At 37.9% G+C, this 21,936-nt stretch overlaps 1 protein-coding gene across 1 annotated transcript; it reads right to left on the bottom strand.

Annotated features, from left to right (window-relative positions):
* Window positions 1–180: 180 nt before the first annotated feature.
* Window positions 181–7,574, bottom strand: LOC107826767 (protein DCL homolog, chloroplastic). The gene is made up of 3 exons (XM_075232608.1): window positions 7,215–7,574; window positions 1,019–1,133; window positions 181–702 (listed from the first exon to the last, which is right to left on the bottom strand). The coding sequence occupies exons 1-3, from the start codon at window positions 7,523–7,525 to the stop codon at window positions 535–537; spliced, it is 594 nt and encodes a 197-aa protein (XP_075088709.1). The 5' UTR covers window positions 7,526–7,574; the 3' UTR covers window positions 181–534.
* Window positions 7,575–21,936: the final 14,362 nt, after the last annotated feature.

Below are 21,936 nucleotides of genomic sequence, written 5' to 3'. Positions count from 1 at the left end.
TTTCAATTGGATACCTGCTACCACAATCACTTGCCACCTTTCATTAATTGGAAGACTAAATTTATAGTTCCTCAAAGTTAAATGCAGTAGTCTCTAATCAAGCTACTGTTTTTAGCTACAAGGTCTGCATGCAAGTTTTACTTATGTAAGTCATTATGCCAGGTAATGTGCCTTCAAGAATTAAAGAAGATAGAGATAGTGATTCACCAAAAGAAAGCGACAGTCAACATTACAAGGAAAGCCAACTAATTAGTATGGAAGTGTAATCATAAATCATTTTTACTTCCATCAACTTTCTTCTTCCACCAATTAAAACATGAAATGCATGTCAACTAATATCTACCACATTGACTAAAGATATCACAGGTCAATTGTTGGTCATTGAATCTATGAACACCTTTTGCCGCACACAAGCATTCATAAGATCCGTCATTTTCTAGTTCCTTCCTTGAAAAAGACCCACCATGAGTGCTCTACAGACCAACAGCTTCCAGCTTTAGTATTTATGTGAAGAGAGGCTGGCTAACACAAAACTCAACTACCACGTTTGAAGTGTTCTTTTATGAATTTTTCGGCATAAGAAGGGTACTTATCTCGAATGTACTGTCTTAAACACTTCTGGTAGGAAAAGTCTATCCATCCACCATCAGTTCTCACGACAAAGAGACACCTAGAACGTCTGAATTGGGGATGCCGATCGACCTACAACATAGAGAGGCTATTAGTCAACTCAAAAAAGCAGATATTTTCATAACCAGCATCAAAATTACTGCCTCTTTACATGATGCCACTTATATTAAAGACCTGACTGCTACATTAGCAAAACCAACTGTATAGAAGAATTACTCAATGATCGAATGTAGTTTGAGATTACAAATCTATGCACAGGAATGAACGAGAAGAATAATGCAGTTTGCACACAATGACTAAATGCCAATGCACCAAACAAAACCAAAAGTTAGTTCAATCTCTACTAACAGATCAAGCAACCACAGTATCATCTAACTATGCAACCAACCATAATTGAGTCGAGGCCACATCCAATTTTATCCTCACAATGGGGATGGTAAGCAAGAAGCTTGTCTACCACTATTTTCTCATCTTCTGCTGTCAGACGTTCTCCATCCATATACCTGGGAATGAGGAAAAGCCCGAACATTAGGGTAAAATTCAACAGACAAGCAAGAGAGATAATTAGTAAGTAGAAGAATAAGCATCAAGATCCAAAAGACAGTAAATAAAAGTATAAAAGGACAATAAAAAGAATCTGCACATACGTAGCTATATAGTAAATTCATAACCTGTTAAACATAGCAACTTTTTTTTTCTCGATAAGGATGTTAAACATAGCAACTTCAACTGAAAATTAACAGGCAATACCACCCCATTAGATAACATTACTGTTTTTTACTTGAAGAGAAGATCATTACTTTGTTGAGAAAGAAGAGAAGATCGTTTTCTATTTTCAACTTCACACTAGCCAAATTAGATGAAAAACAACATAACAGAAATACATTAAGCCATATAGGATAACAAATTACAGCAACAGCTATGCTTCAGTCTCAACTAGTTGGTGTAGAGGACAATTCCTACCTCTCTATCTATCTCTGAGATGTAAACACGGTACTATTAAAATATAAAGATCCGATTTATTTTTTAAAATAGCAAATCAAATCTTGCGCCTTCAACTGAAAGCTAATTGAAGTTTATAATAGTGGCAATGCATTTTTTAAGCAATTCATCAATGAGAAGGAAGATGGATTTTCATTTATAGCAAGCTAGACCCTGAAACACTGTGCAGCGCCAAATATGGTCTCCTTGAGCACTTTCTGACGTAGTAAGAACTAAAGGAGAATAAAAACTAGTAATTACCTAAGATCTCTTACTAGAAATTAATTTCTTGAGATTCTTTTCTTCGCCTAAAGACCCATTTGAAAACCTTACTTTCTGACTTTCGATTGCTACCAATATAACCAGAATAGAGCAGAAACTGTCAAACTATTGCAGAAAGGGTGATGCAGCACATAACGAAACATACAGAGAAGCCTAAAGAAAGTTCTTTTGCTCATACCTTTTGCAAGTGTAGGACTTCCACCTCACTTCAGTTTTATTGTATCTTTTGCAATAATTTCAGGTTCATTAGGTACTTATGGTAATCTCCAGGCTCATTGTGGCAGGCACAAAATCCTGGAATGTTGCTGAACTTTTATTTTTGGTTGAGTAACGTTATCATTCAGATTACTGAAATGTTCTCTAGCACCTAAGGGCATCCCTGTGCACTAAGCTCCCGCTATGCGCGGGGTCCGGGGAAGGGCCGGACCATAAGGTTCTAGCACCTAAGGAATCTTATTCTTTATGCGCTGTTACTTTTTCAAAGGATGCAGCACAAAGTCTAAGAGTTCGCTCATAAAAACATGTTGACTCCTTCTGCTCAGTGCATACTTCAAATTGCATCACTAACACTCAAGGCAACATAGTTATTACCTCAGCCATAATGCGTTATGCTGATAGTAACATAATTTATCAATGACTTCTTACAATAATTTCAGAATTCGTAAGAGTTCTAATTGTTTGGTGATCTTCTCGGAGACACAATTCCTCCAGCATGGTTGTAAAAAATTATTATTTACCGAACATAGTCAGGAAAGAAAGGTTCCTTCACATGGTTCATGAATCTTGAAGTTAACAAGAAAGCGCAGATCTTATAAACTTTTCTCTCAAAACATAAAACGAGCTCATCACTAGAAATCCTATTGCCAAATCGAAAACCATTTCTTTGCTCTTCCGCCAGTTTTATCTCCCAGAACTGATCCATGATGATCTAGGAACTATAGCATGTCAAATGTCTTTGCATGCCACAGGGAAAATCTAAATAAACCTGCATTCATTTCCTTGTGAATAATAGGTTTTCCCTGTGGAAAAGATGAAAGAGTACTTATACTTGATCAGAAACCTCATGCAAGGTAATAGTGGCTCACAAACACACAAAGGCAGAACATTGATGTATTATTGCTATAGGGGTCCGACACCTAAATCGGAGAGAACAACTACTCGAAATTGGATAGTAACTCGCAGATGCAGAGAAGATGTAACCATAAGGGTAGCTCAAGGAAGAAAAGCATATCAATGTGATGATAGGGAAAGTCATAGAAGGCGTTAAATATAATTGTAGAAAGACCTTCCCCAAACAAAAGTAATACTTCAGTGTCTGTATCTTCAGAAAATGAAAAAGAGATATTGCATTTTGAAAAAGAAACTCTTTTAAAAAGGATTTTCCCTCTTCTCCACCAATGATCTATACCAAGGATGTACAGCTAGAACTGTACTCTAGAAAGCTATTCAGGCAGTAAACGTGCTTTGACTCTGAACTTCGCTTTCAAAGAAAAAAGCACTGAGAAATAGTTATCATCCTCATCTACCAAAAAAGGGAACATCATTGATCACTTGAAGAGACTTAGGCATAAATGGCATCCTTCGTGTAGACTGGTGGAACACACAATCAGCTCAGTTCATGTTATTAGAAGAAGAGGGTCCAAACAAACTACCAGATCAACACTAGTCAACACCCAAGGAACTCTCCCATGATCACTACCCAGCAAGCATGCTAACCCTGACTTCACAGCATTATGAGTCGAACTGAGTCATTTGGCTGTTTGGGGGGGGGGGGGTATTTGCAAGGCTTCACGGTCAACAGCAACAAACCACTATCATTGTCCACCATAATCAACCGTTCATAATGATCGATTAGAAACACCGGCATTTATGTTGCTTCCGAATATAAAAACAACCCCAACACATTCAATAGAAAAAGAACCCAATAACAACACTTCATCAACAGAAAAAAAAACCAATAACGGTAACAAAGAAGGGTGGGAGAATATCAGAAACACAAATAATGTTTCGACTTTCGAGAAAACTAGTCCTCATTATTATCTGTTCTTTTCCAGTTTTCGCTTGTGTTTTATTCTATGAGAACACTACTGATTTGAGCGTTACAATTTGACTCCCAGGATTCCCCAAGGCTTTGGTCTAGTGGTGAGAATGCAACACATGATGCGTGTTGAAAACCCAACCACAGACAAAAGCTTGGCTTTTAAGTTGTTCTATACACCGAGTTTCAAACCTTGCGGCATTAGCCCTTAGGGTTTTCTCGTTATCGGAAAGAAAAAGAAGAGAAGAGTTGACTCCCAGGATCCCTGGGATTCTCAAGTCAAATGTCTCTTTTCTCTTTTATCTCTACTCCATGAGAAACATTTTTTTATGAAGTTGGCTTCTTCCAACTTGAGATATTCACACTGAAGCCAGCACCGAAGACCAACACAAGAAAGGATCGACGTTCAGACAACTTCACAAAGATCTCTCAAGTCGGAGATTCAAATATAATCCAATGATCAACAGATCTTATTTCAAAATTCTGACTTAATATTATTGCATTCAGACAACTTCACCAAAATCTCTCGGGTTGATTAAGAGCCAATCCAGTCATCAACAATCTTATTGTTCAATCTAGCTCAGTATTATATTAATTGAAAATGTCATAAAAATACGATAACCAGATAGAGAAAAGATAGTTTGATAGAAAATATTTGGAATCAGAGAGAAAGAGAGATAAAGAGAGAAGAAACAGATGTTGTAGACAAAGAAAAAACTTTTAAGGCTGGCTAGCATTGTTCTTGTTATGTGAATACATTACATAGTGAGGAGAGGAAAGGGAAAGAAAAGGGATAATCTAATCCCGCCTAGACCCAAAACAATCAATTGTAGGGTTGCATAATGAATTGACGTTCGGGTTACTTATAAGTTCTCACAGCACTCTTCTAATGTATAACTACATCAGTTTTGATTATTCTTAACAGCATGAAAATTTACTTTATAAATGACGAGAATTGCACCAAAACAGGCATGAGCTGAATTGGAGAGTTCACGTCAAAAAGGTACAAGGCCTTTGGCCAATTGTGTTCTTGCTTTTGGCCATAATTCTTATTTACCAACTTTTTAACACAGTTTTAAGATAAAACTGTTGGCCTAACTAATGACTCACATTTTAGTTATCAACCACAGAAACCTTGGATATCCTCATAGTAATGATTGATCAATATTGTACACAAATCATGTTTAAGCTAGTATCAAGTAAAAAAATTACATTAATTTACTTATTTGAAATAAAAGGAACTATATTGTAAGGAGTTACTTTTAACACCAATAATAGTTGACACAGGACACATGCGCCAAAAAAACAAAACACAAGTATGCCTGTTTAAGTCAATTTTTAGCGTAATATTTTTTGCAATCATATTCATGTCTAATTCTCAATTGTGTTAAGTATTGATGTTAGGAGTTCTTGAAATTTTTGATGTCTTGATAATGGTTAATTTGTTACAAACAAAATTTATTCAAATAAACTAGTTAATGAACTTCTCCCCAAAAAAACTACACAATGCATCTTACATTAGTCTCATTACTATATTTCTATCATTTCAACTCTCTACGTCAAATTATTTAGAAAAGCTAAACGCTGCCTAAATCCCGAGATACTTGTCCTGCTTTCTAATTCATTCTAAAAGTCATTTCTGTTTCTCGAGATGTAAACTTGTTTTTCTTATACTACCATATAGTCCCTTTAAATATAGCATTGACAGAGTGGCATTATACCTATCTAATGCAGTTAAAGGTTTAAAACTATCATAGAGTTTGACTTTTTCCTTCATTTAATCTCTAGCTGCAGAAAGTGGTAGTAAGTAGTAGATTATCATCGACTTACTACTGTTTGGAGGATACAGAAGCAGACCTACATGATCAGCTTTCCAATTCAATAGGCAAAGAATTATAGGTCATTTTCTAAGATTTTCTGGATCGTTGGTGCTAAAGGATCTTAGTGGTTAGCCTAAGCTCAGGCTCCTCAAGGTGGAATTCACGTCTTCACTTTGCTTCTTCTCATTCTCCGACTATTGAAGTCCACACGCCACTCTTCCCAGGGGCGTACGCAGTATTTCTCGTAAGCGGTGTCGATATTTAAAGAAATAGATGAAAAATCCAATATAATGCTATCATATACTAAAAAAATACAGTTCAAATCATATTAATAAAGTACATTACTATAACTCTCCTCAGTGAGTGTTTATTTACTCTTTTGGAATGGACTTATAATATTCCAATTGAAAACAGTACTTCTTTTTGTAGGTAAGAACCAAACATAATCACTAAAAGACTATTCATTTGTTTTTATATCAATTTCATTGCCAAAAAAAAAAGAAAAAAAAGGATAGCAAGATAACTTACCATAGAAATAGTTGCAAGCAACACCCAAAATCCCCAAAATTGCAAATTGCGGTGATTTTTTTGTTGGGGTCTTAAATTTGATGAAATAATTACATTCCAAAAGACATTGAAATCAATAATTCTTTGCTTTTGTTTGACACTTAGACCCTAGACCCAACAGCCAACAATGCTCAAACGTTCAAAAACAAAACAGACGTAACCACTTGGTTCGAACCCGCAACGTCTCACTAGTATTTATTTCAGGCAATTGACTGTCTGAGCTAAGCCTTCGTGTGTGAAGAGCAGCGTCATTTCAATTTATTTATTAGTTATGTCGTTTTTGCTACTAATCAAATAATCTATATTTAGAAAAAATTTCCGCCGAAGCAGTGTCGGATGACACCGCTTAAGCTAAGGTGGCTCCGCCCCTGAGTCTCTTCCTATTCGCGAAGCAGCGCAGTTTTGCTTTCATTGCTGAAAAAAGTTCTTTTAAGCAGAAAAACTAATACTTCCCTTATTTCTAGAGCCATAGGATATATTATTAGAACAATAGCCTTCATAAAAAGCTGTTATTGTGTTACCCTCTTGTAGGAGAGTGATTCCTTAGTGTTTTGCTAATGTTCAATTTCTCTTGGTCCAAAAGTACTAAAGGTAAATGAATTAGCATCCATATCAAATTAAAAGTAATGCATTTGCACAAATAAAAAGCAAGCATTAAGCCACAATCAACACACCAGAATCTCAAACGAGTAGCTGTGAAATAAATGCATTGGTAACCTGCATGAATTTACTAATCGACTTATAGTGAAGAACACATGTTAAAACAATGATTGAGAAGTAAAATAAAACAATAAAAATACGGAATAGTTTACTGAATTTGAATTCTTCAACGGGGAGCTAGTTGTATAAAATTAAATTGAGACCACGAGAGTAAATTAAAGAAGAAGATAGCATACCTATCGGAGTGGATAATTTCTTTGGCAAGGAAAATAACGGGCTCAATGTCTTTGAGTATCTGAGTTTCTCGTTCTTTCCATTTTCTATAGTCCGGGTCGGGCCACCTCGGGTACTTGGGCGGGTCCTTGGTCCTTAGAACGGTGGTAGTATTGTCCTCAATGGACGCAGCGTCATCGTAGGGCTGACCCGACTCGGAAGAAGCTGAAAAAAGCCTTGGAGCAAGTAATACGAAGCTAGGACTCTGGAGACGTTGATTGCAGAAGCGGAGCCGGAGAAGCGGGAACCCTCTGAGGAGCAGCGGAGCAGCCATTGTTAGCGTGTCTGTGAGTGATCAGTAGTTTTGACTATGACCCAAAAGTAGAGGAAAAAACCAACATAGTCCCTTAAGTATGGGTATTGAAGAATTTGGTCCTTTACAAATATACTACTGAACATAGACATTCTTTATATTTGCAAAAGTGGACAGTTTAGGCCAAAAATTTAAAAGACTTCCTATAGCTAAGGAGAAAGTAGCAACTTCTATAATTGAGAGACCAAACATTAAATTATTATGTTATTTCTTTTTGTTTATTCTTTGTTCGTGAGTGTGCTAGTTTAATATCCACACTATTTCTCAACACTGACTGAGCATATGTAGCATGTTAGTGACCATATCATATATGAAATAAGATTTATTCTAGAAAAATATGCTTGTAATTAATAGCAGGTTTATATATATAGTATGTTTGAGTATGATAAATGAGGATTAAGGTGTAGCAAAGGAGTTTGGGATGAGCGTGAAGTTTTGGCTACAATATGCCATCTAATTCGTTGAGTGTTACTTGACTCATTCTGATTCTTATTATTCTATAAAAATTGTCTGCCGGTCCTTGGTTTGGTCTTGATGGTGCACTATAATGCCTCAATTCTAGGGACGGGAAGTAACTGAGCGCACCGGCGAATAAAGACAACCTAAAACAAAAATAAAAGCCTAAGCCTTAAATATGAAATTGACATAAAAAATCCTTCACATGTATTCTCTGCCGGAGTTCAGACCTTGATATTTGGCCATAATGCTATATTTTTAGTACATTAATCGCTTTACATGTTGTTAGTTTAATAGTTAATTATGCGATATTTGAATTAAATTATGTTATTTTATGTATAGAAATATCGGAAGAAAAAGATGAGTAGAAGGCCGCGCGAAAAGAGAACAAAAATACAAGAAAATAGCACAAAAGCATAAAGTGCCCAAACCTGGCGCCAGGTGTCACGATCCAAATCCACGTGACCGGCACCTGGCAGATTATCCGACCCAAGTGAACCAACCCATATGTTAAGACCAAGTATAATTGCGGAAGACAATTGAAAATCTTGTACATTTTCAAATCAAGTCACAACATATTTTTCATTTCCAAAATCATACATGAAACTTTTCATAAAAATGATATAATCAAACTAAATGATTATTGCTTTATGCATGACGTCCACAATCCTATTTTTACAATTCAACACAACTATCTATGGAGCCTCTATAGTCCATACCAAAATAGAACTAACACTTGGAGTAATTCCAACAAAAGAAAATAAGAAATAACATGATAGTCACCACGAAATAAAAGTGGTGCTTTATAATACCTCGGAAATAGAGTCATCCTAGCCCTGACCGCATACCACGTATCATACATCATCCTAAAACATGTAAAGTAAGTCGGGCCCTGGAGGGGCCCCTCTAAGTGCTGAGTACATCACAGCGGTACTCAATAAGTTTCATAGACTCTGTAACGACCCGATCGATCGTTTTGAGCCCTAGTGTATCGTTCAATGGTTTGAGACCTTGAGTAGCTTCACTTCAGGTATTTTGCCTTGTACGAGTAGTCGAATTTAATTTTGGAAAATTCCGAGTTGATTTAGAATAAAATTCTCATTTCGGAAGTTTTAAGTTGAAAGAGTTGACCAAGGTTTAATTTTTGAGTAAACGACCTCGGAATCGAGATTTAAAGGTTCTAACAAATTCGTATGCTGATTTCGGACTTGGCATATATTCGGATCGGGTTTTTGGATGACCCGTGAGCGTTTTGGTGCCTATTGTGGAAGGTTGGCATTTTGGAAGGATTTCATGAATTTGGATTGAAGTGTATTTCAATGTTATCGATGTTCGTTGGGATTTCGAGCTCGAGAATAGCTCCGTATGGTGATTCTAGTATTAGGAGCACGTCCGGATGTGGATTTAGAGGTTCGTAGGTCATTTCGGGATCATTTGGTGATAGTTAAAAATTTGAAGGTTTTTAGGAAGTTTAACCGGGAGTGAACTTTTTGATATTGCGTTCGAATTTCGATTCCGGAAGTTGGAGTAGATCCGTAATATTAAATGTGACTTGTGTGCAAAATTTGAGGTCAATCGGACGTGATTTGATAGGCTTTGGCATCGAATGTAGAAGTTTGAAGTTCTAAAGTTCATTAAGCTTGAATTGGGGTGCGATTCATTATTTCAATATTGTTTGATGTGATTTGAGGCCTTGAGCAAGCTTGTGTTATGTTATGAGACAGGTTGATGTGATTGGACGGGGTCCCAAAGGGCCTCAGGTGTGATTCGGGGTGGTTTCTGATCAACTTTGGATGAAAACCTGTTGCTGGTTCTGCTGGTTTCTGGTCTGGGTTATAGATCTTGCAAATGCAAGGTTTTAATCGCATTTGCGAGGATGTGAAATTTCTGAGGGGTTCGCATTTGCGAACATTTTATCGCTTTTGCGAAATTGCGATCTTCGCATTTGTGATGCTTTTGTCGCAATTGCGAACAAGATGTCACAAATGCGACATCTGCGACTTGTGCAAGAGTTTTATTTCGGGACTTAGCTCGTTTCTCTCATTTCTCACTTGGACTTAGGTGACTTTTGAGAGTATTTTGGGAGGGGTTCCATCGAAATCATGAGATAAGTGATCCCTATCAATTATTTAGCTAAATTTACGAATCATAAATAAATTTAACATGGAAAATGATGCGATTTATGGGGGTTTTGAGGAAAACCTAGGATTTTGATAAAAATGGGATTAAACCACGAAAATAATTATGGAATTAAATAAAAATCATATATTTGAGTCCATGAGGTTATGAGTAACGACTTTCTTCGAAAATTTTCAAAATCTGGGCATGTGGGCCATGGGGTGAATTTTAGAAATTCTTTAATTGGGGTTAGGTAATTACTTTAATAGTTGGGATATGAACTTTTGAACATGTATTGACTATTTTATATAATATTTGACTAGTTTCGAGTCGTTTGACACCGAATTGAGGGTTTAAAGCACAATTGTGGATCAGAAAGTAAGCTTTGAGACGAGGTAAGTCTCCTGTCTAACTCTGTGAGAGGGAAACTATCCTTAGGTGATATATTTAAATATGTGTAACTTGTTGCGGGGGCTACGTACGCACGAGGTGATGAGAGTGCGTAAGTAGTTAGATTCATGTTATTATCCGGGTAGACTTAAATTCACACCATGCTATGCTTTCACTATAGGGATTATTCTTTGCTCATTTAATTCTTTTATTTCACATTACGATTTGAAACTAGACATGCATAGAGAGATAGACTTGCTATTGTAGAGATTTCACGAGTTTCATGATTTGCCATATAATAATGGTGTTCCTCTTACGAATTTCTCACGCGCTATACGTTTTCATCGAACGATTTTCCTTAAAAATTTGTAACTCATACGTTTATTCGTGAATGGGGGGTCAAGGACCCGTTAAAGCATCTTATACTAATAGGATCAGGCCATTCGCCTCGGCAGGATTTATGTACCATACTCTCATGGGAGCAGGTCATTCGCCTCGACAATTTAATAGATGCATCTATGGTTTGTGTCATTCGACCCTCAGTAGTGCACATATTATGATGGGATCGAGCCATACGCCACAACATTTCTATAAAAAATATCCTCATGGAATTGTGCGTACTATGTGGCAATAAGCCAGTGCACCTGTGAGTTTTTCCTAATTTGAATTGTGAATAACCTATTTGGTGAGATCCTATATATATATATATATATATATATATATATATATATATATACGCTCCGGTTGAGGAGGAATTTGCTAATTGAGAGCTTGAGTTTATTGTAAGGAGGAGAATTGTACCACATATTTATACTTGTTTATTTCGTTTATTTACTCCGACTCATATTTGTTCACCTCTTTACTCTACCTGATATTATTGGACCACTAGTAAGTGTCGATGTCGACCCCTCGTCACTACTCCTCTAGGGTTAGGATGGATACTTACTGGTACACATAGATTTACATACTCATACTACACTTGCTGCACATCTTTGTGCAGGTACATTTATGTCTGGTGGTCCTTTGGGCGCGGAGGCGCGAATGATGCAGGGACTTACCATGAGCTGCATTTCATGTTACGATCCGCATCTAGTAGAGTCTCCTTCAGAGTTATTTATATTTCTCCCATCTAATTTGTATTCCGGACATATGTTGTATTTTATTTTACTTCCTAGTTGATGCTCATGCATTTGTGACACCGGGTATTGGGGGTGTTTACGGGTTATTCATTAATGTAGTTGCAAAAAATATTTTCATTCACTTTTTAAATTCCATTTTGTACTATGTAATTGAAGAAAATTATGATTTCAAATACTAAAATGAGTAATTAAGATAATCATTTATTGTTGGCTTTCCTGGCAGCGGTGTTAGGCGCTATCACGACCTTTAATGGATTTTGGGTTGTGACAATATAGTATCAGTGCACTAGGTTCACTTAGGTCTCACGAGTCATGAGCAAGTCTAGTAGAGTCTCGTGGATCGGTACAAAGACGTCTAGACTTATTTTCGAGTGGCTACAGGTAGGGCTGTGCACGGATCGGATTGGATTGGATTTAGCATATTTCGGATTTCGGATTCTAAAAAGGGCAATCCGAATCCGATCTGAATTAACATTGGATTGGATCGAATTTTAAACTTTGGATCGGATAATTTTTCGGATTGTCGGATCGGATTGTCACAAAAATTTTCAACAATTTAAAGTTCATTCGGTGTCTCTATCTCATCTTCCGTCTACCAAAACAAACAAAAAAATCAAAATAAAATCAAAAGTTGAAGAATAGAACATGAAATAGACATAAAAGACAGAAGAGAAGAGAAGAGAGGCGGAAGAAAGAGACATAAAATCAAAGTAAAATCGGAAGTTTGAGTCATTGAGACTCTTTTAGTCTTCACTGAAGAGAAGAGAGGTGCAAGAGAGGCGGAAAAATCTAAGTGAGTGAGGGGGTGTGTGAAAAATGAATAAGCATAACCCTAAAATTTTAGTGTGTATTTATATAGGTACATATAATTTCGGATATCGGATCGGATCGAATTAAAATCATACCAATCCGAATCCAACCCGAAAATCTGAAATTTCATAAAACACAATCCGTATCCAATCCGAAAATCCGAAATTTGAAATCCGAAAATCCGAAATAGAGTGGATCAGATCGGATTTCGGATATCCGATCCAAATGCACAGCCCTAGCTACAGGGCTGTTAGCAGCACTTTCCTTCTTGATTCCTCATCGTGTGATTTGATTCCTTTAATGCTTATGTCTTTATTTGTTTCCTATTCAATCTTATGCGACGTGAAACGCTTGTTATCAATGGGGAATCGAGGAATTGTAATGGTACTGCAGATGTGGTGTAACATGTTTCTCCCCGCGTATGTGATTGGGCAAATGTTGTCGCCTTGCGGAAGGATGTTCTATCATTTCAGCTTAGTAGCTGTATTTCTGATGGTTTGGAGGCTATGCATTGGTTGTTATGATGTTCACGAGTTGCTATCGCACAATATTGATGTAATAGTAAGATGCATGTCTATGTGTCGAGGCAGTAATGATTTGATAGAAGGATTCCTCAATTCACGGCTTAGAGGTTCAACATTTAGTTCCAGCAGAGGAAAGGCAATCGGACTATGAATGATCAGGTATAGGTTGATGGAGTAACGAGACTTGGTATTTTCGAGCGTGGTGGAATTTTCATCTGTGAGGTGGTGTCGTCGTCCTTGTTGAATGTGTTAAGTTTGCCGGTGTTATGGTCTTCTCAAATTCGCCTTTGGGGCGAGGTATTGTGAAATGGTTCCGGGGAAGCGGTTGTCAGATATCACGGTGTGCAATGGTTCAAAATCGAATTGGTGGTCCTATTGTTGACGGCTCGAGGAAGATGATCTTCGGAGAGGTTTAGAGTTGGCGGCGATCAATTGGTTCAAGTGCTACAGACGTAGATTTTCATTTGAGGTAACAACTGGGCATTGATGAGGAAGGACATGTAGGAGGTGTTTTGCAGTGGTTAAATTTCTAGAAGGCCAAGTGTGAGAAGCAAAAATCGAGTAGTTGTTTAAAGGAGAGGGTTTGACCAAAGTGAGAGAGTGGCAGAGTAGCATATGGGTTTTATGGTAGGATAGCTACACGCCTTGATGAAGGTTTGGGTGATTTGGGATTCATGGTGGGCAGTGACTAAGTCTACAGACTTAATTTGGAATATTGACTACTATACTAAGAAAGATTTAGATATGACAGCAAGGAGTTGCTTGATATGAAGAGGGATGCAACATGACTTAGGAGTGTAATGTATTATCGCACCTGTAGTTGATGTCAATGGGGAGTGAACGGACTTGTACAACTGGTGAATGAACACGGGCATATGATGGGTTATTTATTTCGTAGTAATTGTACTTAGTGCAGCATCGTTGGAAGGTGTCGGCATGTAATTTCCACATGTGAGCTATCTCATGCGAGCAGGTTAGCGGTTGCATGGTGTTGATCAGGCTTCTACGACGAATTCAGCTGGCTATCTAGTAAAGGGTCGAACATGTGAATGTGGCCAGTGATTCAGAGCGTTCATGAAATGGTCAACAGGAAGATTTCGAGGAATTTGGCAAGTCGAGTGTGTGAGATCATGTCAATAGGAAGAAAGAATCTTGGTAGGTTCCCGGGTTATGCAATTATAGCTTCAAGCTAAGTGGGAGAGCCCCACCGTCTACAATTGGATTGCATGGTTGTCTACTTGTAAGGTTTCTAATTATCCACATATTGGTAGGTTATTACGACTAAGGAAAGAAAACATCAGTGGTATTTTGTCAATGGTGTAATAAGGGGGTCAATAAGCAGTAGCAGCAACAACAGTGAAATCACAGCTTCATGGTAGTCCCAGCTACCAAAACTTCCCGAACTACACTGACCTGATTCCTTTATAGCCAAGGATATGTAGGCAACCTCAGAAGCAGGGTGCGGTCAAATTTTTCAAAAATGCTTCCCACAGAGTATTCAAACAGGCAAAAATCGCTCGTATCCGCTCACTTTATCTTTGCACAAAAACTCTCCGCGTTTTCGAGCAAAGAGGGGCAGCTGTGAGCACGTAATTTTTGCCTCACATGAATTACTCCCACAAATTCAAAACAAAATAATTCTTTCCATTGGTTGCAATTTCGTAGGTTTTTGTATCATTTTTTGTGAATTGCTTGCACTTGTCTGTGCACGTTTATTTTATTTAATTCATAAAATACAAAAATATGTTGCATTTGCATTTAGGATTTAATTTTATATTTGTTAGAGTAATTAGTAAATTAGTTGTTTTATAAAAATGAAAAAAATTACAAAAAATAACTCATTTTCCATTTGTTTTTACTTTTGATTTTGAATTTTATAGTTTTCTTTTAATTTAGGAGTTAATTAATTTTTATAAATACTATGAAGGATAATTAGCTTATTTTGGTAAATTAATTTAGTTTTAAGAGTTAATTTAGGTTTTATTTTTAATTTGAAAAAGGAAAGGAAAATTGGAAAATTAAAAGAAAAAGGAAAAAGAATTGAAAAATCTAATTTTTTTGGGCTGTTCTAAATGAATCTCTCCTAGGCACAAACATTTTCCTCCATGACCCGTTGGATCTGGCCCAAAACCCATGCTTTTACCCGGTCCAGCCCGCTCCTTGTGTTTAAACGACCCCGTTTTGAAGACGCAATCCCAGCCATTTATTTCATCTCATCCAACGGATGAGAACTGAGGACCACTTTAATATATAAATGTCGGAAAGACCCCCTACACCCCCCCCCGAACCATCTCACACACACCCCTTGAAGCCCAGCGTAACGCCGCCCTACTCCGCCCACCGAAAATCGCTTATGGCGGCGGCCGACCACCAATCAGTCCCAAAATCACACCCCTGACTCCTCTCCACCTCCCCGTCCCAAATCTCCAAACAACTCCTCTCAAATCCGTCCAGAATTGCTTGGATTTTAGATCAAAATTTGAAACCCTAGCGCCGCCCAACTTTCCCCGGTGGCGGCGCCACCACCAACCACCACCAAATTTACACCATATGACCGTCTCATTCCCCTCTTTCCAAATCTATAGCCCTTTACCCTGGAATCCCCCCTGAACTGCTCAAATATGGAATCCGAGGTCGAGTTCTAGGTTTTCAAATTAAACCCACGCAGGCAAGGTTATTTTTCCGGATTTCTTGGCTTATTCAAGTTTGTTCAGCACAAAATAATGATGCTCATTTGTTCTCCACCAAGAGCAAATGTTTGACATTATTTTGGGTTGACTCAGAGGGCCAATTCCAAGTTCGAGCATAGGTTGGTGAGTTTTCTCATTTCTTTTTATTTGTTCTTGCATTTCTTCGGTCTTCCCTCCTCCTCATCTCTTCTTCTTTTCTCTGGTCAATTTCAACTGAAACTCGATTAATCTTCTGGTTGAGAATAAATTTTGTTCTTGTGATTCCTCGTTAGTTTTTTTTTGTTCAAATCTATTTCTCGGATTCTTTTAGTCCGTAATCTTCTGGTTTGCTTTTGTTTGGTCATTTAGGTAAATTAATTGGGCCTATGATTTGGTTAATTTCTTGTTCTGTAGTTAAGTGATAAATTCATTTACCCCCGTCTTTGTTTGATCACATTTCTTAAAAGTCTTCTCAGTTTATTCATTTGGGAAACTTTGGTCAGATTTTAAAATTGGAATATTTGGGTAATTTGAACTAGACTCTGAAAGTAAAGGGCCCAAGAAGGATTTTCACTTGGATGACAAACCCGCATCAGTTCTGACTTTGGGTCAACTTGACCCATTTGATCTGCTGAGAAGTAATTTTCAGAGGTTTAAGGGGTAACTTGGGTAGTCTACTGAGAAAATCTTTCAATAACAATCTTAGGAAGCTTTTTAGAAGCTGCAAAATAGCCTTACTTGGCTAACAAGTAAGAAAATGAGGGATTAAGTTGCGAAAATAAAAATTGTGGAAGGTCTAGCGGGCAAAAAACTGAACTATTTCTGCAGCCCTAGTAGCTTGCCTATAAAGGCATTGCTAAGAAAAGCTCAAAGGGGGGATTTTTTTTTTTTGGGGGGGGGGGGGAAGAAAAAAAGAAAAAAAAAATTAGAAAACTAAGAAACGGCTGAGAACTTCAAAATTTACTGTTCCATTGAATTGATCTTCTGTAATCTTTGTAGTTTCTAAACTTCCGAATCCATTTCTGATTTGCTTGGGGGTTAAAAATGGATTAAACTTGGCTTTTATTGAGAGTTTTTTGGGTGGATTTCCACTAAATAGTTACTATTCCATTGGGTTTTCTTGAATCAATTCTGCTGTTTGACTCATTTGCTGGTGTTGGATTGCTGCTGTTTTGCTGTTGACTCTCTATTTCCCTTTTTATCTTCGAATTCCAGGTACATGTCTCTGAGCTTTTCTTCGATGTAAAATTTCAGTTTGAGGATGGGAATGAGAAGTTAATACATGGCAGCAGACTTATCTGGGTCTTGTTTATGTTTTTGTTTCTATTTTTGTGCCTTAGATCATATTAGTTGTTGTGTATTCTAGCTAACTTCAGTTTTGAATGATGGGACTCTCTTAGTTGTACTCCATTTGGGACTGTTGAAATGATAGCATGATAAATATGTTGTGAATCAGCCTTAGCTTTAGATAAGATTACTATCCATGCTTGATGATGGGCTGTGTGTTCGAAATGTTTTCTTGTTAACATGCTAAGGGTAATCATGATCTTGTTTGATGTATTTCCAAAGAGTATGTGAGTGATTTTAGTTAGAAAATAGTAGAAGTTGAAATGCTTATTCAGTATGTTTAGATGTGGAAATTAAGGAATGGGCATGATTATTTGGTCTTCATGGTTTTCAATAGTTGTAAACTTTTATGGTTTCATTAATTAGCATCTGAATGTGTTTTAAATAAAAATGGTTTAGAAAAGTTTTCAGTTAGTTTTGGTCAGTTCTTCAATGCCCAACAAACTGTTAATTTACTCTGATGGTTTTGCAATGTCAAATTTACAAAGATACTGATGCCTAAAATTCTTTTATTGTCACTTCCAAATCTGATTGCTTCTGCTATTATACAGGTTCGATACGGAACTCCTGAGCATTCAGCTTGTGCATTGTTTCGCACGAATCAGGCTCATTGGGCCTGAACACAAAAATGGCTGGCCCAGAATTGGGATAGGGCGTTAGGCCTCGTTTAGGCCTGTTTGATTTTGTTGGCTCTGTTCCCCTGCTTGCTGGGTTTATGGATGTCAATTAGTTCTAGTTTCTTAGCAATATATATTCTGAACTCCTGGAATGTCCATCTCTATCATAATTAATTGATTTTTTTAAAAAAAATTTGGATTGGAGGTGTGCCATGCCAAGAAAAAATCCTAAATGCATGGCCCTCGTTTAGTTATTTCTTTTAAAACCCTTAGAATTCGAGGCATGTCATTTAGCGAATTTTCATGGCCCTCGCAAAGTTAAAAACGCGTAGTTGCTTTAGGCGCGTTATTTTAATAATTAACTTCCTTAAACTTGGGTGTGCATTTCATGTGACCCAAATCCAAATCTTGACAACGTCAAATAAAATATGTCACGGATCGCGGGTGCATTTCATGTGCCGTGATCCAAAGGCGTGTTTTGTATAACGTTAAAATCTTTGTAAAATGAATTAAAAGCGGTTTAAAGTTAAGATGCACATAGGTCCAAAATGTTCTAAAATCAGATAATAGGACAATAATAACAGTTGAGCGACCGAGCTAGAACCACGGAACTCGGGAATGCCTAACACCTTCTCCCGGGTTAACAGAATTCTTTACCCGGATTTTTGTGTTCGCGGACTGTAATACAAAGTCAATCTTTCCTCGATTCGGGATTTGAAGTGGTGACTTGGGACACCATAAGCTATCCCAAGTGGCGACTCTGAATCTTTAATAAACAATCCCATTTCGATTGTCCTTAAATTGGAAAAACTCTCTTATACCCTTCTAGGGGTAGGAAAAAGGAGGTGTGACAGCTCTGGCGACTCTGCTGGGGAATTGAACCCAGAATCTCTGGTTCAGGGTTCAAGAATTCGAGCTTAGATGAATTGTTATAGTTGGTTTTATCCATTATCTGATTTTGTTACATGTTTGGGCCTAATGGGCTAATTGTTGCTTTTACCGCTTTGATATTCTGTGAATTGTATATAAAATTTTACGAAACCCTTCCTCTCTCTAAGTCTTCTAAATCATGGAAAAGTGTGCACTTCATGTGACTTCTCTTCTGTTAGAGTCATATCCCAAATTTTAGAACGAGGTTCGGACAAGTTGCAAAGCCGGTGAAGCTTCTGCATTCCCGGTACGCTGCCCCCCCTCGGCTCGAGCTGTCTGCTCGGGTAAGCTAGGTCTAGAACAAATAACCCAGGTTTTTAAACCTAGAATAACTCAGACTTATGTCGGATCCCTAGTAGGAACGTTTGCTTGCATCACGTGCATTTGACTTTGGAGATCAACACAGGGGTTGGGTCTGTCTAGGACAGGTGTACCAAAATAAAAAGACCATCCTGATGCATCTTACTTACTACTTGTGCATTTATTTGATTTGGATTTGCATGCTGATCGGCTTTTGAATAATGGGAGAAAGTTGGAAAAAAGATAATGGCAATGTGAGGGTTAAGTGAGTTAAATCACCTGTTTTGAAAAAACCAATGTCCAAATGGTACTGAAACTCTGCCGAATTTTTAAGAAAAATGAAAAAAAAGAAAAGGTTTTCTTTTGAAAAATAGTTGGTTTTATTTTATTTGCCCAAACTACGCCAGTTTGATTCTCACCGGATGTGAGATACGTAGGCAACCCCCATCGGGTCCAACTTCTTTTTGCAAAAATAGCCCAAAAGAACAAAAAATTTATTTTTATTGCAAATAAGTAAGGTGATGCCATTTTTGTCAAAAATAGCCGAATGTCCCTCAAAAGGGCACCGGAAGGCTGTTATTGCAAGAACAACCACCTTTAGTCATTTTTAAAGGTTTTGGCTGGTTAACCGACACAGCCTTAAAATCTTCGTTTTCGAAGTGCTGAAAGGCCGTATTGGCAAAACCGGATATTTTTGTGGAAATTTTTGAATGACATGGTCATTTTTCTTGAGTCGAAATGAGTCATAATTTTCTTTTAATTAAAATCACCTTAATAAATGTGCAGGATGAGCACAATTCAAAATAAACCTTTCTCAGTCCGTGAAGAGATCCCGTTGGAGCTACATATGTGGTGGCATGATTTGGGGGATAATAGCAGAAAAGTTGTGACAAAAGCGTTGGGTGGTCTTGTCGGGCTCTTGAAGGTTAAGCCGAGAAAGGACATAGTTGAGGGCTTGATACCATTTTGGGACCCAACACATTATGTATTCCACCTTGCTGATTTCGAGTTAACTCCTACACTGGAAGAGATAGCGGGCTACGCCTATTTTGAGGGGAATCTTAGAAATCAATACCCGGTAGCACCGAGACCTTACAAATTTTTGGACTTGTTAAGCATCAGTCGGGACATCCGAGACGAAAATTTGGCCAAAGGATTCTGTACCTTCTACTTTTTGTACTGACATTACGAGAATCCCTGTGGCTTCGAGACGTCAGATACCGGTCTTACTCATGCGGGAAACCAAGACAAGTAGGAAGCTCGGAGAAGATTAGCTTTTATAATGGCGTTCTTGGGTACTTTGATTTGCCCCAGAAAAGACGGGAACATAGAGTTGGGACTTGTGGGGATAACCGACTTTATGATGAAAAAGGCAAATGGGACTATAGTGCCGATGATTTTGGCAGAAATTTACCGAGCTCTGACCCTTTGTCGAGAAGGGGGAAAGTTCTTTGAAGGGTGCAATATGCTGTTACAATTATGGATAGAGGAACACCTTTGCCACCGTCCCGGATACTTGAATTGCGGTATCACTGGACTCGAGTGCATTGAAAAACATGAAAAGCAGGTAAAGGGTTATGAGTTCCCGGACGGTACGAAAGCATGTCATGCTCATTTGAGATCTTTGACTGCAAATAAGATCGAATGGACGTTCGGGTGGCTCAAATCTGGAAGTTGAAAATAGCTGCTAGAAACCCGGAAAGAAGCCAAGCGGATGAAAGGCTCATAAGCAGTCTAAAAAAGAAATCCCTTGAGTGTCAGGATGACCTAGAAAAGTCTGAGGCCAGTCTGGCGAAAGTCAGGGCTCAATTGGCGAAAAATGCAAAAGGGCGGGCACAGTTTGTGAGACAAATGAAAAGAAAGTATGAAGGGACAATCACCAGCCTGGAGAGAAAAATGACTACCCTCGAGAATGAGGCAGCCAAACAGGCCAAGGACTTTAAAGCTGATAGAGAACACTATTATGATTTGATGGCTCGGATGGAGGAAGAAATGCAATAGTTGCAAAATCAACATCTCCGTGACACTCAGGTGTTAGAAGCCCGGAACCAACAGGTCGGGCGTCTGCTTCAAGAAAAGGGTAGAATCCGAGAGAGGATCAGAACCATTGCCGACTACATTGTTGTGAAATGCCAAGCATGTGAGGATATGACTCGCACCACTTTCTTCACGGCAGTGATGACGTTTGTCCGACAGATAATGAGTGATTTGGAGAGGCTTCAAAGGGATCTTGCATATAGGCCCGTGGCGAGACCGAATGATGTCCCGCGGGCCCCAGGAGCATTTGAGGCCTTAATGTATTCATGATTTTCATCGGAGTCTGTTAGTCTGTTTGCGAGTCTGTATTTTCTTGGAGTATGTTAGTGGGTTTTCGAGTCTGTTGTTCTCACTTTTCTATCAGAGTCTATTGGTCTTGTTTTGAGTCAGAGTCTGTTAATTTTCCTTTTCGAGCCTGTTAATTTTTAATATGGTAGAATGAGTGGTTGTAATCAAAACTGTTTTATTTTATGGAAAAATTTGAAATCCCAAAAACGTTTTATTATTTGTTTTCTGCACTTATCTTCAAGAAATACGCTTGGTCTGATTCATGCGGGGTCATGATACGTAGGCAATCTCCATAGGATTCGATCATAACCAAAAAAAGAAAAAGAGTGATAAAAAAAAGAGAAGAGAGTAAAAACAAGAGAGAAAAAAGAAAAGAAAAGAGAGAGAAAATAAGAAACCGTGAGAAGGAAACAAATGGCAAAACAAGAGAGAGAAATGAGAGAATAAAAACAAAGAGAAATCAAGGCAAGAATGAAAAGAAAAAAAAAGAGAGAAAAGAGAAGTTGCAAATGGAAATAACGAAAAACCGGGATGACGCAAGCAACTGATCAAATGCATAATAGAAACGGTTAACTGCTTAGGTGCATTCACTCCTCAAATGTGCGGTTGCTTATCTGTTAAATCCCTAATCGCTAACAAGTTTGTTATTGATGAAATTATAGTTCAGGCAGGTGGTTAGTTTGATTTGCATTCTGGCAACTCACTCCCACAACACCCGGTCCAAAAACAAGCTGAACATGGCCAACC

The sequence above is a fragment of the Nicotiana tabacum genome, chromosome 16 (assembly GCF_000715075.1).
Source record: "Nicotiana tabacum cultivar K326 chromosome 16, ASM71507v2, whole genome shotgun sequence".
Lineage (NCBI taxonomy): Eukaryota > Viridiplantae > Streptophyta > Magnoliopsida > Solanales > Solanaceae > Nicotiana > Nicotiana tabacum.
Note: the sequence above shows the minus strand (reverse complement) of the source record. Positions and strands in the feature narration are given on the sequence as shown.

Excerpts from the sequence above, each read along its gene's own strand:
- LOC107826767 (XM_075232608.1), bottom strand. The coding sequence starts at position 7,525 with ATGGCTGCTCCGCTGCTCCTCAGAGGGTTCCCGCTTCTCCGGCTCCGC. Across the intron at positions 1,134-7,214 it reads GAAATTATCCACTCCGATAG|GTATATGGATGGAGAACGTC; the intron begins GTATGCTATCTT and ends CCTCATTCCCAG. Across the intron at positions 703-1,018 it reads GTGGCCTCGACTCAATTATG|GTCGATCGGCATCCCCAATT; the intron begins GTTGGTTGCATA and ends TCTATGTTGTAG.